General features: G+C 41.6%; 1 protein-coding gene across 5 annotated transcripts in view; it reads right to left on the minus strand.

Moving 5' to 3' along the window:
- Window positions 1–17280, minus strand: part of wnk1a (WNK lysine deficient protein kinase 1a) — a 29779-nt gene extending 12499 nt beyond the window's left edge. For 3 of the 5 annotated variants that reach the window (XM_061282955.1, XM_061282953.1, XM_061282950.1), the window contains exons 1-9: window positions 16703–16861; window positions 13588–14751; window positions 4610–4782; window positions 4268–4488; window positions 2514–2671; window positions 1349–1437; window positions 1064–1283; window positions 876–977; window positions 434–794 (exon numbers count right to left, since the gene is read on the minus strand). In XM_061282955.1, coding sequence (XP_061138939.1) covers window positions 434–794; window positions 876–977; window positions 1064–1283; window positions 1349–1437; window positions 2514–2671; window positions 4268–4488; window positions 4610–4782; window positions 13588–14364 — 2101 coding nt within the window. In that variant the 5' untranslated portion in view covers window positions 14365–14751; window positions 16703–16861. Of the gene's footprint in view, window positions 1–433; window positions 795–875; window positions 978–1063; window positions 1284–1348; window positions 1438–2513; window positions 2672–4267; window positions 4489–4609; window positions 4783–13587; window positions 14752–16412; window positions 16600–16702; window positions 16862–17061 lie in introns of those variants that run through there. The other 2 variants (XM_061282951.1, XM_061282952.1) reach the window with 2 other exon arrangements.
- Window positions 17281–17886: the final 606 nt, after the last annotated feature.

Consider the following 17886-nt stretch of genomic DNA (forward strand, 5'->3'; position numbering starts at 1 on the left):
TCTGAATAGGTTACAGGATCCCACGAGCAAAGAATATTTGTAATAAAATAAATAAGATGTCATGGTGCTAAATAGTGCAAAAGAACACGTAACATTGCTTATATTATAAATATTTAATACTTTTGACCGAAGGCTCCTCATCCCGGTGGAAAGGTGCAGATAATTTTTCAATTTTCAAACATGCGCTTACTGAGTGGCCAATGTTTTAATTTCTCTACACTTATTAATGTACCTGATAATTTGCTGTTCATTAATCACACTCTAGCATATTTCCAGCCGGATTTCCGTTAGAACCGCACCGCCTCAGCACTTACTCTAGTGTTTTGCATTAGGTCATGTCTACTTCTGTTGCCGCTTCTGGCTGAGGCTTAATAACTTTGATGAATGTTTCCTCATCCTATTTGACCATACTAGCAAGGTAGCCGATACACACCTCCGCCGCTGCGTTGATGCTGGTCGGCCTCAGGCTCCTCTGACTCCGTCTGACTGGTAGCCAAACTCTGATTCTGAATTGGGATTTGCCCAGTCGACTGGGGGACGTAAGAGACCCCTTGTGTCAAGCCCGTCAGCTGGGTGGGTTGCGAAGTGTTATAAGAAGCATTGGCAAGACTCGGCTGGGACACAGGCTGAGCTGGCATGGGTGTGCTGTGTTGGTTGGCTTGTGGAGGAGGAACATGGGTGGCTGGCTGCGGCACCGACTGGGAGATAGGCACCTCTTTGCTTGGTTGCTGGGGCGTTTGTGTCTGGCTCGGTTGTTCTTCTTCAATTCTGCTCTTCTCCTGATCTTCTCTGACCTTTAAAGGCATTTGACACCAAACGTATTACAACTTTGGGATGTGAAGCATGTGTGAAAAGAATATGTAAAGATAAACAACCTGCTGCCGTTGTGCTCTCTTGCGACTTATGAGAGACACTCTGTCCTTGATGGCCTTTGCAATAGTCTTGTGGTCACCTTCGCATACATACCCTGAATCAACCTAAAGCAGACACAGGGCATCAACTTTAGTAATGATCATTTGTTTGCCAGAGTTTAAGGGTTAAGTTTAATAACAATCAAGTTCACCATTTCCTGAGCCACGTCATCTGGGACGTCCTTGTTTAGGTCAAAGGAAAACTCGATGGCTTCATTGTCTTTGTACTTCCCCTTTAACTTCTTGATGTCCTCAATTCTCAGCCACAGTTTAATCGCTTCCATTTCACCATCATCCTCTTCAGCCAGCTCCACACGCACACCTGTGTCCTCTTGGAAGAAGGCGTGATTCAGGAGGTCCTTGATCGAGTACCTAAAGATGAGAAGGTTAGAGGCTGATGTGGACCGTGGTTAACTGAGAAATCAAATGCGACACACCTCTCATCCTTGTTCTGGCGAATGCATCCCTCGATGATCTCCTTCACCTCAGGAATGGCCACCTTGTCAAAGCTGCCCGGCTTCACCCCCTACAGGAAACACAAAACACTGAATGAGAATGGGTTTCCCCTACATGGACGAGATTTAATTTTGAGGGCTAAATCCAACGCCTTTTCTTTGAACCCCTTTGTACCTTCATAATTATTTGGCACTCTCTGCCAGAATCATATGAGAGGCTATTTTTAGCTGGATTCTAACAACTATGCAACAGTGATTCGTGTTTTTGTGAAATCCGAGACTTATAATATCATTAAGCCACTGGTAGGGGATTGTACCAAGGGTTGATGAAAATGAAGCTCAACTCTAAAGCGGTGACTGAGACAATCGAGCAAAAAATGAGCTGGCTCTTCAGGGAAGACATATGCAACAAAAGCGAGCACAGCAACGCAGCAAGACTTTGGTTCACAAGTGACTAAGCTGTGTTTGGTTTCCCCAAGCCTGTTCAACTGGCTTTGGTGGATTGGGGCAGCTTCAAGCTCAGCAATTGACAATGTTTTACTAAACTAAGGGGTTTTTATGTTAAAATACCATCATGAATAAATTGAGGGCCAAGCGTCTTCAATACCTGTGAATCTAGACTTAAGGTTCAGCCACTCGTGTCTGGGACTGTTGGCATGACACCAGTCTGAATCATGTGCCTAAATCATGATATTATGACATGTGAAATTCTTTGGCTGTTAATTTACAATAATGACCTACAGGAAGATTAGTCACTACATAACAAAAACAATGCTTGCTCAGCCTCTTATCAGCTATCTATGCCGGAATTGTGAATGCTTTTCAAACACAACTCAAGAAGGAAGGAAGGAAAATTAAGCAAAGGTCCTGGTCCTTGGTTCCTCTCAAATATTTACAAGTTTGTGAGTCACTCACATCTGCAATTTTGATCTAATTTCTGCCGTGTAACATTGCACTTCATCTGAGAGATGAAATAAAAAAGTTAAATTTCAAGTAAAAATGAATCCTCATAAAAAAGGGAGCCAAGCTGAGTTAGGTGAAAAGACAGTAGTTCCACAATAGGGCATTTGCCTTCTTAGTACATGGGAAGGAAGAAGGCAGGGCAAAGGGGGCAGGGGGGACACAGAGACCTAAAATGAACACTTACACTGGTCACTCTGCGGTAGATCTGTGCAGCATTCTGGCACTCTGAGTAAGGGTACTCTGAGGTGGCCATCTCCAGCATGCACATTCCAAAGGCATACACATCCACTGACTCGTCGTACTTCTCCTCATACATCTCAGGCGCCATGAACTCAGGGGTACCTTAAATCAAAACAACTATTCAGAACTCTCTTCCTTACTGACAGCGTGGGCTTCTCAACCCACTGCCCCTTCTCTGCTCCTCTAACCCATGAGGGGTTGAGGAAGCGGAGGATGAGAAGTGTGACCGGCCCGTCGACGTCTCCTGGGGTAGACCCTGCGAGGTGGAAGTTGGAAAAAAAGAGAAGAGAGAAAAAAGGGGAAGGAAGGCAAACAAAGAGGAAAAAAACAAAAAAGGAGGGAAAAGCCAAACTCAGTTAGACTGTAGAGAAGAGGGCACATGTTTGTCTGTGTAGGACCTTCAATTTTGGAATTGACACATTTGTCTGAGGCAGCTGATAAACAGAGCGCCAACTTCTGAGCCAAAGTGGCAGTTCATTGCCATATTTGAAAAAACAATTGAATAAAGCAACTGCAAAGGGTAAAAGTGCCAAGATACAATCTATTCAAAGCCTTGTCCGAGGAACACAGCTAGCTATGGAAATAACTTCTGTCAAGAGCTTACCTTCAAACTACACACACTTTGCATTTCATAAAGACACTTACTTTTTGAAGTCTGACTTACCAGCTCTCCTCGACCTACAAATTAAACATGTTATTTATGGTCAAGGCAGAGCGAAGCACCTTCCATAGCTAGCTACTATTCCCAGCAGTGCATCTCTGAACATCAGCTTTAAGTTAGCAACAGTTCTCCCTCAATCTTAGGTCATACACAGAAAAACGCTCTCGTTTAATTGAATGCATTTGAGGGGGGTTTAATTGATGTGTGTTCCAGCACACTGTCAAGACTTACCAGGCCCATAACAGTTCATACTTTTCTTCATTGACCAGCAGTACCCTATTTATTCCAAACAGCAGAATGAGGCACAGCTGTAGCTAGAGCCTACATTTTAAGCAAAAGGCTAACAAGAGAGAAAGTGGAGGAGAACTCCCTGGAATACGAACGACAGAGGAAAACAATCGGCAGACCTGGAATATTTTTAAAAGAAAAGACACACTAGTGGGGAAACCTGTTGAGGCAAACCGATAAGACAGTTAAGCATGATGTGTCTGATTGGCAAACAGACCACATATTTCCAAACCACAGAACAAGACCAGTCAGTCAGTCTAAGGCAGAAACAACGGCCATACCTTTAGCCATGGCCAGGTTAGCCTGCAAGAAGGCATAACAACTATTATGGTAATATTACCATTTAACAGCAGGAGAAAATTAGGCGCTACTTACATTCAGTAGGTGCCTGGAAAAAAAAAAACTACTTTGGATAAACATCAAAGTATTCTGTACAATGACCAATACTTGAATGAACCAAGTGAAATCCCTGTGGTGATCTACCTAAGATCACCACAGTCATTGGCCTCCATTTGAGCTGTGGTTTGAGGGACGGCTGAAACTCTGTGGTCTGTTTTTGAACCAAATGCTCAAAAACAATAAGTCATCTTGTCAAAAGATTCCCCTCATTAGACACCATTTTCACCAGGTCAAAAGACTCCCCTTCATTAGACACCATTCTCAGTTTCACAACATTTCCTGACCCAAGAAACAGAAATGCCCCATGGCAAGAAGCACAAGTAGTAAAAAATAATGTTGGTGGGTCATACCTATAACACTCTTGGCAAAGGATGCACGCTTCAGTGTGGCCAATCCAAGGTCTCCGATCTTGACAGATCCCGTTGGGCCTGTGATGAAAATGTTGTCGCACTTCAGGTCGCGGTGGATGATGGGAGGTGCACGAGTATGGAGGAAGTGGAGCCCCTTGAGGATCTGTCGACACCAGCTCCTCAACACTTTAATCTTCATCACCTTAAACCTCTTCAGATAACTGAAAGAGAAATTTTATTAACTTGAAATATTACCATGAGAGGGGGGGAAAAAAACATGCATCCGCCAGACATTACACAACATCAGTCTGTAATCATGGATTGTATCGTGAAATGACATACGTTTTGAGGGTTCCCGAAGTCATTAGTTCAGTAACCAGAACAATACACTTCTTGCCCTTGGAGGGTCCCTCCCAGGAGTCGTAAAAGCGGACAATGTTGGGATGTTGGAGGCCCTTGAGCATCCCCGCTTCCTCCTTAAAACGCTGCCGCTCAGTCTTCGATAGTTTTCGGTCCTGTGAGAGTCACAATGAAAAGTACTTAAGACCAAATAATATTCGAACATTCATTCATTAAGAAGATTTCACCAAGGCTCTTTGGATGGAATATTGATTACAACTTCTGTTCCATTATCAACATTTAATTCGAGGGTGTATACACATTTGTAATTGAATGGCATGGTAAAGTCTAAAGCGTGAGGATAAAAATAATAAGACAAGATAAAGAGCCCAGTCCATATAATACATTAAACAGGAAAATAATTACTGAAAACTGTGAACAGACTGAGAACCATACAGTACTAAATTGTGGTGATATAGTGGTTGGTTTTTCTCACCATTTGAGTTTTCACTGATTTTCTGTTGTGTGAAACATCTAAATAATCAAGTGTGTGCAAAGTGTACTTCTTTTCATTTGAACATTAACAGTAAAAGTCAGCAATAAATAAATAAATAAATAATTCGATTTAATGCAACTTTGCTTTAATAATCATTTTTTTTATACCACAAAAAATTGTTGTGCGCGTGTGTTAATTAATTGTAATTATCCTAGGTAATTGTGCGTTATCGTCCAAAACTTTGCGATGTGGATATTGCATGGGCCAATATAATGGTATTTTTCCCCCCATATATTGTGCAACCCGAGACTGGACCATCACAAAAAATAGCACTTGGCCACTCTTCCCCAACACATGGAGTTCATTTGTGGAGTCACTGCAATGTGAGCTGTGTCACCCCTTCACCTTCCCTTCTCTCTCTCCCTCCCTCAGATGACTGTCCTGAGCTGGCCTTAGTTGTCAATCAACACCAAACTTGAACCGAGCTATGTGGTTAATAGCCCCGAGCTGTATATGCAAGCGTGGAAAGTAGTTGACTGAAATTATTTTTTTGTTTACTATTTTCTTGAATATTTATATCTAGCTATTGCTACCAAATCGATATGGGCCAGCCTTAATTTTTGCAGTTTAACCTGAAATTGACCCCCCAACAAAAAAATATCTAATAGCCCAACTCAATACTATAATGAAAAAACCTTTGTTCATATACCAAACATACCAAAATATAACTTGTAAGAACTGGAGGAGACTATGAAAGAATAAAGAAATTCCTATCCAGGTCAAGCAGCAATCATGGTCATAAGTTAAACCAGTGGTATGCAAGTTATTTGCACAGCAACAATGATGGTAGGGCGTCAAAAGTTAGAGTATGGCAAAGCTCCCAAAAAGCTTACAACCTCTTGTGTCGGTAGACACAGAAAACTAAGGCCTGCATTCATGACAAAGCCGTATTGTCTGAGCGAATGGCTTTGATAAAGCAAGTAAAAGCTTAAAATCTTTCATGTTATGCTTGTAAATTCATCACCACATAAATAAGAATAGGAACCAACAATACTACTGTCGGCAGTCCACCAAAGATCTGGAATGTGAATACCCGCCCTACTCAAATTTCCTGAGTAATTCCTGGCGTGACCTACATTTACAACATGTGGAACTTTAGTCTGAGGAACGCAAGTCCAGTAAGACCGGCCCACTGAATCCCCAATGCCAAAGACAGACTCTTGTACAGCCCAAGAAACTTGGCCACCAGCCAGAAACTCCAGGAAATCCAACTCACAAGTGAGAGGTGAAGGAGCGCTGACCTGTATGTGCATGTGCGAGAAACACAAAACGTGGATTGTGGCTGATAGCCTTCATTGCGTTTTTTATTTTTTTATTTGTTGTTTTAAAGATGAATGCTTGGAATGTCAGTAGGACACTAGGAAAAATTAAAGTAGTGTATGAATATTAGTCAGACTGAACCACAGTAGACCTTAGTCAGATCTTATACTTAATCGGTTACTTTGCACTCAGTCCCACTGACCTACTTTTCAGTGTTTATCTTGTGGAGCAGTTCCTCTTTCTCATTTTACACACCATGTGATGACATGCTATGTCAAACCACCACAGCGCAAACAGGATCAGGGTTCCTTCACTAACCTTGACAAATAACCAAGTTCGCCCATTAATGTTTGCCTTTCTACTGCCTGTGCGCTTTTGCAGATGCCTCTAAACAAAACTTTGGCAAGCCCCAAGCTTATGTTATGGTCTAATGAGACAAAAAAGCCGCATTCCATAAAAAGATGCTAGTGGGCGGTAATGAGACATACATTGGCAAAACCATTGAGTCAATGGAAGCAGTTGCCATGTGGTTAGTAGCATTAGGCTAGTAAATTTGAGTGCTTTGCCAATTTTCAGGACTGGCTTCAGAAAAGTTCCAGGACTTCTAACAAAAGGTAGATTTTAAAGCCAGACTACAAATTTTGCCCTTCAGTGTGGCCCAGATGATCAGTCAGCACATCCGCAACAAGATTTCGCAGTGTTTGCTTTGTTCAGTGCATAAGAGGAGAGTTGTGGCAGGGCAGCTCAAGACTTCTTCACTATTACAATGCATCTGCCCACAATGCCGTAGGCATCCAACATTTCCATGCTGACATCGACGTGTTCGGGCAACCACCCTACTCAACTATTCTGGGTTTTGGTGAATTTCCCCCCTTTTCCAAGCTCGAGGAGTTATCAAAAGTCATCAAATAAATGATGGCAGTGATGACAGAGCTACAAAGGATCACGGCAGAATCTTTCCATGAATTAAGACTTCACAGCTTGGATTTTAAATCGATTGTGAAGCCAGTTCCATTCCTGTTTTTAGCAGGGAACATTATTTTATCTGCTTGGTCTGTCTGACAGGTAACATTATTTTACCTGCTTTACATGTCTGGGCTACTTCCTGTAGCCTTCCTCACAAGCGTCACAAGATGGAAGAAGTGACGTGTCTTGTGGTGCTTCTGAGAAAGGCTGCAGGAAGTAGCTGAAATATGTAAAGCAGTTGTTAGACTAAAAACTCTTTGAATAGTAAACTTAAGAAGACAGTATGAGCCTTCACAAGCAAAACAAGAACACTGATTTAAAAAGTAGCAAAAGAAGACAGTTCTGGGCTTGTGGGAGATCTTGTGTTAAGTGTTGTCTGTATCACATCAGCAAACTGACTGATGAAAAGCAATCACATAAATAAATATGCTACGCATTGAAAAGCTTCACCACATCTACTGTAACATCATCCCTTTGATTTGTTCTACGTATAGCTACAGTGCATCCGTTTGAACCGACTGAACCAAAGTAGAGCGGAGCAGAAAATGCTTCTAGGCAAAGACTATCATACATAACCCAACAACCTCTAAAAATAGATTGGAGTGAAAAAACTGATCATGTTGAGGGCTGGCCGTGTCAGGTCCTTGCGCTGAAGTTGACAATGAGGGCTAGGATAGAGGCTCCTGGGTAACATTAGGTAGGTTCTGACTCAGAGGGTTGAAAAAAAAAAAAAAAAAAAAAAAAAAAAGGTGTTACTCAATGATTGCTCATGTGCACCGTTGTCTCGAGTGACGCATGGCAATGAGGTCAAAGACTAGTGTAACTGTCAATCAAATGACATGGAAATCACAGGCATTTCACAACTGACACCATGACATGGCATCAGCTTATCTTGAGGCAAATGCACTTTAACAATACTTTAAGCCTGGACATGTCACCAAAATAAAGGTTTTGTCCCTGCGTGCATTTGAAAACTCAAATCGGGCTTTTTTTAATGTTTCTTTTAGAATTATCATCTTCCTGGCGGAGTAGCCAAAAAAAAAGAAAATCCATACACAGCTACAAGCAGTGCAGCCAAGAGGACACTACAAAGAAATACAATGTTCAGAATAAATAGAATTTCATGGAGTTAATACTGCAATTTATGCTGCAAATGTAGACCCGCAACTCTGTGTTTAGGCCATGACCTCCCAACTCTGTGTTTCATCACGTCATAAAATAAAATAGCTTTACACCCAGCTACATCTTGTATAATGCTTGATCTCATTGCAACTTTGTCATTCTTACAGTCTAAAATGCATTTTTTTTTTACCTTCACTTGCAAGGGAAGTTTCAATTTAAGACATTGCATGTACAGTTGATACTGACAGTCATACTGGGAGGGATTATTTTCAATTCTCATACTGGGAGGGATTCTTTTCAATTCTCAATAGTTTGGTATTTAACAGTAGAAATCTAAAAAAATGTCAACAATTGGACGGATGTAAGCAACCAGCTGGACAAGCAGCCACAAAAGCCTCTGGGAGGCGCCTGGGGCTCATTTCCTCATCTCTGAATGTTTGGCATTGGGCAGAGCTTGTGAGGAAACAGGTGGGAAGGGAGCAACTGGATGAAGATGGACGAGTGTGGCGTGGAATCGGGGAGTCCCCTAACTTTTATTCCTTCCACTTCCCTACTGATATGACCTACTTACTGTACAAGCACGCCTGCAATGTGAAATCCAAAACAAATGAGTGGGTTCACGGATGGGTTAAAAAGGGTGGAGGTCCACAAACCTTTTGCAGCAGTTTTGAAATCAGTGTTAATCTCCACATTCCATTCCAGTGGGCCTTTAAAATTGCTTTAGCTTACTCCTGTCAACTGGACTTTACTGATCTTAATGGTGTTAAATTACTCATTCTCCCTTTGGCGTCTTTGTGCGTAGGATACATTTTCAGCTTGGTGCCGCGTGTAAAAATAAGCACGAAACACTCACACGCCTGCAACCCTTTGACCGTCTGTTATAGACAATGCCAAAGGATGAACGGAAGGAAAACCTGACAGACTTGCTGCATTAGCAAAGCATCGAGGTGCTCTGCGACTGCCTTCATCTGGCACCAAACTCCCAGGGAACAAATCAACCTGATTTGTTTCTGCACCATTGAGTACAGCATCTATAGGAGCCTAAGCAGCAGGCAAATTAGCTCCTACGTGTTTTAAAAGACTCCAAGACTGAGGGTACGTTTTTCCCGGGCAACATAAATGTTTTGATGCCGAGCATTTATAAAATGTAAATATGAGTAAATATGCCCTCAGGTTGTGTTGGGAAAAAAAAACAAGGACAGAGGTGATCATGGGACAGCTTTAACAATCATGTGAGGGGATTTTCGCTTCACATGGGCAACTGGAACGTTTCCAGTAAATGAAAAATCAGCACAACCACAGGAATTCCGAAGATCATGTTTTACATTTCGAGTTAGGCCAAGCGTGCATGCAGCGCACACCTGATTATGATTAAGCCAGGAAAACATTTTAGAATTAGATCCGAATCACATCAGTGATGTCATCATAGCTTAACAAAACAATTGCGCAACCAGGTATTGTTTTGGGAGGATGCACATGCTTAAAAGCCACGCTTACAAACACAGATCCAAATCAAAGAGAATCACTGCTGAAATCGAGTGATTCATTCAGGATGGGCTCTTAGAAAATATACAAAAGATTTGGAGCACATTCCAAATGATCATTCGCAGCAGTGTTTGAAGATATTTGATAGGTTGTAGAGATGAGAAAATAGTCATTTGTTGAATTTGCAGCATTAGGAGGTTATATGTGCAGAAATCAAAATATTCTTAACGCAACATCTTCTTGACAGGTACAATTCACTTGGGAACCTTTTATTTAATAGCAGCTTTGACATTCTCTCATCCATTGAATTTGTAAGACTTTGTACATTCTCTGCTTGAATTCCAGTTAATGAAAATCATCATTTGCATGTCATGTTTACATCAATCTGCTTGTATAACATGGATAAATGACTGTTGATTGATGGAGTTGGTAAGTGGCAGATCCCATGTACACAGTTGTCCAGAGAGCTTCAGTTTGAATGAATCTATCAGTTATTCAATCAATTACTATGACTGTATGTGTGTGTGTGTGTGTGTGTGTGTGTGTGTGTATACCGTAAATTATGATTACACGGCATGGCTGGTTATTATTTTGGCAATGTTGTGACATCGTTCACATGCGTTTCTAATTTTGAATCGCAGCCAAACTAGTTGCTGACGTTGGACCATTCATGAAAGCATTGTGAATACTTGCACACCGTAAAACATTTCAGTTAAGTGTGCAGCAGGCCTAACCTGCCAATCCGGCTCCAGCTCCTGACCTCACTCACTAGGCCACGCTCCTTAAATGCAATACACTATTACCACAGTGTAACACTTGTGGGGGGTACGGGTTTTACAATACGGTACTATTTTTCTTCATTCTAAACAGAATGTGCTGCAAGAGATTGATGGCATTTCAATGGATTTTAAATGAATAAGTTATACAAATAACTCGAGTTACGAGCTTGATCACGGAACCTTAAATTTTTGAGTCAAGGACCCACCGTATTTAAATCAAAATATATTTTAACATACTAATGCCAAAACAATAATTTTCAAAAATATAATGGACGGTATTTTTGTAAAAAAGATTAAAAAGAAAAGCAGCTTTTAGGTGAAATAGCTAAAGAATGAGACAGTGCCATTCATGAGGAAGACAAAAAAAGTGTGGGAGGAGAACAGATAGGCCGAAACAAGCTCTGGCAGGCCGACCTGCTGTGCTTCACACTGGAGATTCTTCTGTTAGGAATGTGACCCACTTTACATTCACACAAGCATTCCCAGCGCGAGCACACTGAGCATGCGCCGCCGCTGGTGTCGTGTCAGGGGGGGAGGGTCACGAGGCTGTAATCTTCACATTGTTGCAAAGCCTGCATGTGAAGCTATGGCTGCTGTATACGCACTGATGCCGGACAAGCTGAGAGCGTGACAGGAAAGTCATGTGGTAAATGAGGTCAAACTTTGCTCAGGGCCATGGAGCTGCCACAGCTAGACACGCAGCAGAAAGCTATTTTTTCACCCCCAAATACGCCAAACATATTTTCCGATTCCAATTTGAAGCCAATCAAGCAGTTGGCAAAAAGAAAAGTAGCAATCACACTAAGTGCCCATTTAACAGGCTCAATAATACAATCTGCGCAGGAACTAACTTTGTCCAAATTTTAATTGCTTTTGGACTTCAAGTGCACTGACCTGAATTAATGATATCCGGTATTACATTCTATATTTCTTAGTTCCAAAATAGAGTGTAAGCTGTCAGTGTTAGTGAATCAATATAAAAAATTATAGTCGTGAGCTGACTATGTACACAATCAGTGCAACCATTCAAAACTGGCTCCTGTCCAACGCGTTTCCCAATGACTTCAGAGTAAGTGATGTTTATGTCATAGGAGCATTCGAGAGCCCCACCAATGCTGATTTTCTATGCATAAAAATACTGATTAAGTGAATGGTTGTTTTTTTTTTTTTTTAAACTTGAGCCTCAAAAATTATTTTATTTTACTTAATTTTTTAATCAAACAAAAATTAAGCCTCTACAAATCAGAATGTTATTCAGGCTGCCGTCTCCCGAGCCAAATCCCAAGATGCTCTCTCTTAACTCAAGAGAGACTGCCAATTCATCAGAAGACAAAAGCCCATTACGCCGCCGTTAATAGCAATTGAGTAAAGCCATCTCTGTAATGCACCGTTTTAAATATGTGAGTAAAATGTGGTGCAAAGATCAGGAACCACTAGGGGGAAAGCTCCATTGAGTTAAACCATTTGCACATTAACACCATTGCCATGACTCATCAATATTCTATCAACTTTGCCTTTAGCCAGGTTTACACGACGCTTTGCAGTCCAAGTAAACTAAAACCGGATGACCAAATGGATGGGAAAATACTTCATAAATGCTTCAATCAGAATAGAAAGAATGACATAGAATGGCGTATATAATAATATTATATAAAATATTTCTTTTGTTTGAGCAGACTTGTACCGTAATCTTCGGACTATAAGTCGCTCCGGAGTATTAGTCGCATCAGCCATAAAATGCCCAAAAAAGTGAAAAAAAAAAACATAGAAAGTCGCTCCGGAGTATAAGTCGCATTTTGGGGGGCAATTTATTCGACAAAATCCAACACCAAGAACAGTCATGAACGAGCAACAACAGGCTAAACGATACGGTATGCTAACGTGACAAACACAAACGAGGAGCTGAGAACGGGCCTGACGTAAATTCAGTTATTTAAAAAAAAACTATTACATAAATAACACGTTAATAAAACCATCTGTGTCACTCTAATTCATTAAATCCATCAATCGTCCTTTGTCAACAATGCGTGCGCGCCGCTGACTCCGCTTGCACTTCAAAATATTCCACAGGCCTATATAACGATATATAAATTATACATCAAATAACTATTATATAAGCAATAATGTTATCAAACCATCTGTGCACTCTAAATCCATCGATCAAATTCCTCGTCCTTTATCTCTGAATAACGCCCGCGCGTGCGCCCTGACGTCAGCCTCGTCGTTATTCCACAGATCTACTATATATATTGTAGCGTTAACAAAGTTCAAGTAAAGACGTGGGTTTGGTAAACGAGAGTTTGGTAGTCTCTATGTATTGCTGCTCTGTGTGTGTGTGTGTGTGTAACTAGCAATTGTTTTAAGGTTTATAAATACCATAAATCTGTGCTAGTAGGTTTCAATTGCCTGTCTATGGCATTTCACATTAAATGTTTGCATTAAGCTAGCAAACTTTCGCTGGAATTTCTTTTTAAATATGAATGTTTGTCAGTATTACAAGAAACTAACTGCAAGTGAGAGTGAGAATAGTTGCTAAGGAATGCTTTATAAGGCACTTTTAAAAGCTTAAATGTGTGTCAAATGTTGAAAAGGGGGGCAAGCTAAATAACAGTGATTTAAAAAAAGGTCCATAGTGCAGTTTCACCAATTGTGTGTGGGTTTGGAACGTATCCCCTGCGCTAAAGGGGGATTCAGTTTGTTTGCCGTAAACTTGAAATGTTGCATCTCGTAAGCCAAAATGCCCCCGTTTCTACAAAACTCAGTGAGATAAGCTCAAGAGTGCAAAATGAATTGAACGTCATCCAATTTCTTACCTGCAACTCACACCAAGCCACTTCTACTGTGGTTTCCGTATCCAAGCCTTTGTAGACAGTCTTGAAAGAGCCACGTCCAATTTCAATGTCAAATTTCAGGAAGCGCCCATCCGGCGATGTTCCCACTGCTTTCGTTTCAGCCTCCTCGATGTCCTCCTGCACTTTCTTTTCCGCCTCCCTCTGCTCTGCCTCGGCACGCGCTTTGGCAGCATCCTTGTCCTCTTCCTCGGCGTCTCCTTCATGCAGCACCTTAGAGCCGGTAGAGTTATATGCCTCGCTTTGACTCAAGTCTGGCAACGACTGGGTCTCGGTGACCAACATGCTGTCGCAAACATCTTGAATGATAGTAGACGTCTGTTTCATAGGCACTACGTTCACCGTGGCAATTTCCAGGTCTTTCCGCTCTTTACTTTCCAGAGTCTCAGTGGACTCCTCCTTACGAGGAGCACTTTGTTCAACCTGCGGCGCACGGACGACGGCAGCCTGTTGCCGTTGTACCGGGGCCTCCCGCAGTTGGTTCCGCTGAGCGGCTGGTATGGGGATCCTGCTGGGCAAAGGGAGGGCCAATGCCGTGGCATTGCAGTCGCTGATGACACTGCGGCGGAAAAAGCGGTGCTCGGGGTTGCCGCGGTCACGCTCCATGGTGTGATGCCGCCGTCTCACCTCGGTCGGACGGGATTCATTGACGATCGAGTCTGACCCAGTGGTGGGACCGTTTCCACTCTTCGGAGGGGGAGCCAGGAACTTAACCATTTTGTCATCAGGCTTTTCCGACATCCCACACAAAGAGTACAAGGAAGACAAGATCTGAAAAATTAAAATAAGGAGACTTCCATGTCAGCTAAAGGCTTTTGTATAATTTGATCTCAAAGTCTCAAATTTTCTTTTCTTGTATCTTAAAGTCCGTCTTTAGGCACATAGTGCAGAGATTGGAGGAGGTGGATGGGTGGTGTTCTTTCGGAAGAGGTTTGAACACCACAGCAGGGCAAAGAGTTCTGATGTTGGCAAACAAAACTCTTTAGATCCGCAATACCCATTCTGTAAGACACAGGCTGCAGCTTCTGTCAAGCATAAGGACTCTCTGGTGAGGAACAAGCAGGTAGCGCTCTGTTACAGATGCCCAGCCTCTGAGCAAAGGTCCAAATTTGCTCTTGTCCAACTTCACTGAAAGAAAAAAAAAAACATTTCAGAGACAAAAAAACAAACAAACAAACAAAAAAAACACACACACACACGATGGCAACAAAACTTGAATATATTAAACATACTATGTATGTAAAACTAATGCAAAATTTTTTGAATGACAGCCATGTGTGGATGGAGCAACAACGTCACAAAATGCTGAGGCGCTACCTTTTCAACAGGCTCTTGTATTTTTGGAACTTATGCCTGTGACAGACAGCATGCTTGATCGTTTTTTCTTCTCCTGTTTTACTATTCTTAAAGCATGACTAAAAACAAGGCCACACTATAATACAATTATTACGGATTTCTCTCACAATGTTGGTTACACGTACAAGCGCTGCACCTCAAGATTCACCTTCGCTCAGCTACAATAACATCAGCTTTATTCGAATAATGGTTGTGGTTGGAGTTGGCAGCGCCGTAGATTAGAACTTTCATGCTCTGACGCAAGACATTTCTAATATTTTGACAACTATACTCAACACTAAATGGCAAATAAAACTAAACAAACACTGGGTGTAATGCAGCGTCACAACCACTGCATTAAAACTGACAAGACAAACAATACACAATATAACAAAATAAGGTACAGGTTTTACAGATACACAAAAATACCCATGAAACCTATACAAAGCCTCAAGTTTAACCCCCCCACCCCCACCCCCAAAGAAATTGTAATGTCTTTTGAATTAGGAAATTAGCCATCTATAAAATTGTACTGCAGTTTTATATTTGTTGTTTTTTCCCAAATCAGACATTTGGAAACATACATTGTTACTTTGTTTGAAACAATGTTTGTTTCTTTATCGGACATTTATAAATATGTTTATAAATATGCAAAGAAGTCCAAAAAATGTTTGAAGAGATATTTATATATACAGCATTACACATGTATAATAGCATGCAGTAGTTCTTGCTTTATTGAACCAATGAGTGCCTCACACAGCCTCTGAAGTGTCCTTGCCTTATTAGAGTAATAGCTTTTTATGCTTTGATGGAATGATGCAAGTTTTTGTTTGTATTTGTAAATGTTATTGTACAGGGAATATTTTATTGAAGCTTGATTTATTCAAGGGAATCATAAATTGAAACCGCAATATTTAGCAGAGGGGGAAAAACACAATGTGATATTTTCCTAAAACGTCAAAGTACATGTACTTGAAGTTAAAACTACATCTACCGCTCAAGTAGTACCAGATTGCAGCACTAGCTCCCTAATCTCGAACATTTGCCAGAGCCCGTTTTAACCATGAGACAGCTGCTCCAAGACCATTGGTTAAAATCTAAAACGAGGAAAGGTGTAATTAAGATTATCACATTGCATTAATCGCATAAGAACAAAACGTTTGGGCGGGGGTAGGAAGAGGGGACGTGTAGTACTTGAGAAATCGCATCAGACATCGCAACCACCAAGCCCATTTTAGTCCGTAGTTTGGCACCCATTTAAATATTCAGTCAATGACAATCGATTCGGCTAATTAAGTCAACCACAGCCTACCGTGTCAGAGCACAAGATACAAAACGAACCGGGCGGGATTGATGGCCGACCGCGCATTTGAAACGCATAATAATAAACAGTAGCGGCGTATACATTCGATTATATACTTCAATGTTGCTGGTAAACGTGCCATTTTACCTACCTGGCATTCGCCTAGTGAATCCACGTTTTCCCCGGCTCTTTATGTGACGCCAAATGCACTTCAATAGTCAAAGACACCAAGCAAAGAAGCAGCTACCGGCTCTTTGTTAGCTTCCTCGCATGGAGCTAGTTAGCACAGAGGAGCTAATCCCGTTCCCCGGCGGCCTAACCAGTCAAACGTCACGCCGCATATTTTACACAGGATGGCCCCCGCTGTTTGCCTTCTCACATAGTATAGCCGGCGTTTGTAAATCTAATCTCAAATATAAATATATAAACAGATGGCGTTACCATTTCGGGATCCAGTTTCCATCCCCGGATAATCACCATGGCGCGGCAAGTACGTTCGGCCGCTGCAACGCCGGTTGGAAAGCAACCAGGCAGGCAAGCTGGCAGTGACAACTCGCGTCACTTAGCTTAGCGTGCTAACAGAAAGCTAGGCGGGTCTTGCAGATGGCCCGAATAGCTGGACCCGCCCCCCTTGTGTGCCCCCTCCCCTCTCCCCAGTACGATTAGACGTAGTGTCTCGTTGAGAAATAAATAAAAAAAAAACTTAAATTTGTCATAAAAACGCAGTTATAGTTCTATACGGTTCACTTAACTGGCAACCGCGTCCGGTTTTTCGAAGCAGTAGACAGACGGTGACCTACCTCGCATCCACAACACAACTGACATTCACCAGAGTTGAAATGCTCCTCGCAGCGGATGTCGTCTAAAAATGAGTACATGGTCGGTATAAGAGTATCATCGACAAAAGAACGTCTATTGTGCCGACATAGAGAGACATTTTGGGGGGTTAAAAAAAAAAATCCCCCAGCAACGCAGTTCCTCGGTACTGACGAAGAAACGGGATTTTCCCGTATGCGCATGCGCGAGTGCCGAATTACCTCATAACCACCGCTCTTGGATTATTCGAATTTGAAGCAAGATGAATGAGTTACGACAGGCGGCACGGCACGGCACGGCACGGCACGGTGGAGCACTGTTTAGCACGTCCGCCTCACAGTTAGGAGTTTACATAGCCCTCCCTGTGTGGAGTTTACATCTTCTCTCCGGGCACTCCGGTTTCATCCCCAAAAAGTTACATTACATCACAACGAGTTCGTTTTGAGAAACGGAGCATCGTTTGCTCATTTTTATTTGGTATACCCGAAAATATCTTTGTCTGTTAGAAAGAAATAAAAAAAAAGAAACTTTTTAATAAATTGTTTTCGTTTCAGCAAATAGAAATGCATGCAATTGGAACTGACTGCACATTAGACTCAGCCAATAATATTGGGAGACTGCAGGGAACCTGATCTTATTAAGTTTGATTCGATTTATTGATTTAAATTTTAAATTTCCTGCAGTCTCCCATTTAAATTTTAAATGATATCTACTTTGAAACCATCGTCTCATTATCGGTCATTTCAAAACTTAATAATAATAATAATAATAATAATAATAATAATAATAATAATAATAATAATAATAAT

The sequence above is a fragment of the Syngnathus typhle genome, linkage group LG7, assembly GCF_033458585.1.
Source record: "Syngnathus typhle isolate RoL2023-S1 ecotype Sweden linkage group LG7, RoL_Styp_1.0, whole genome shotgun sequence".
NCBI lineage: Eukaryota > Metazoa > Chordata > Actinopteri > Syngnathiformes > Syngnathidae > Syngnathus > Syngnathus typhle.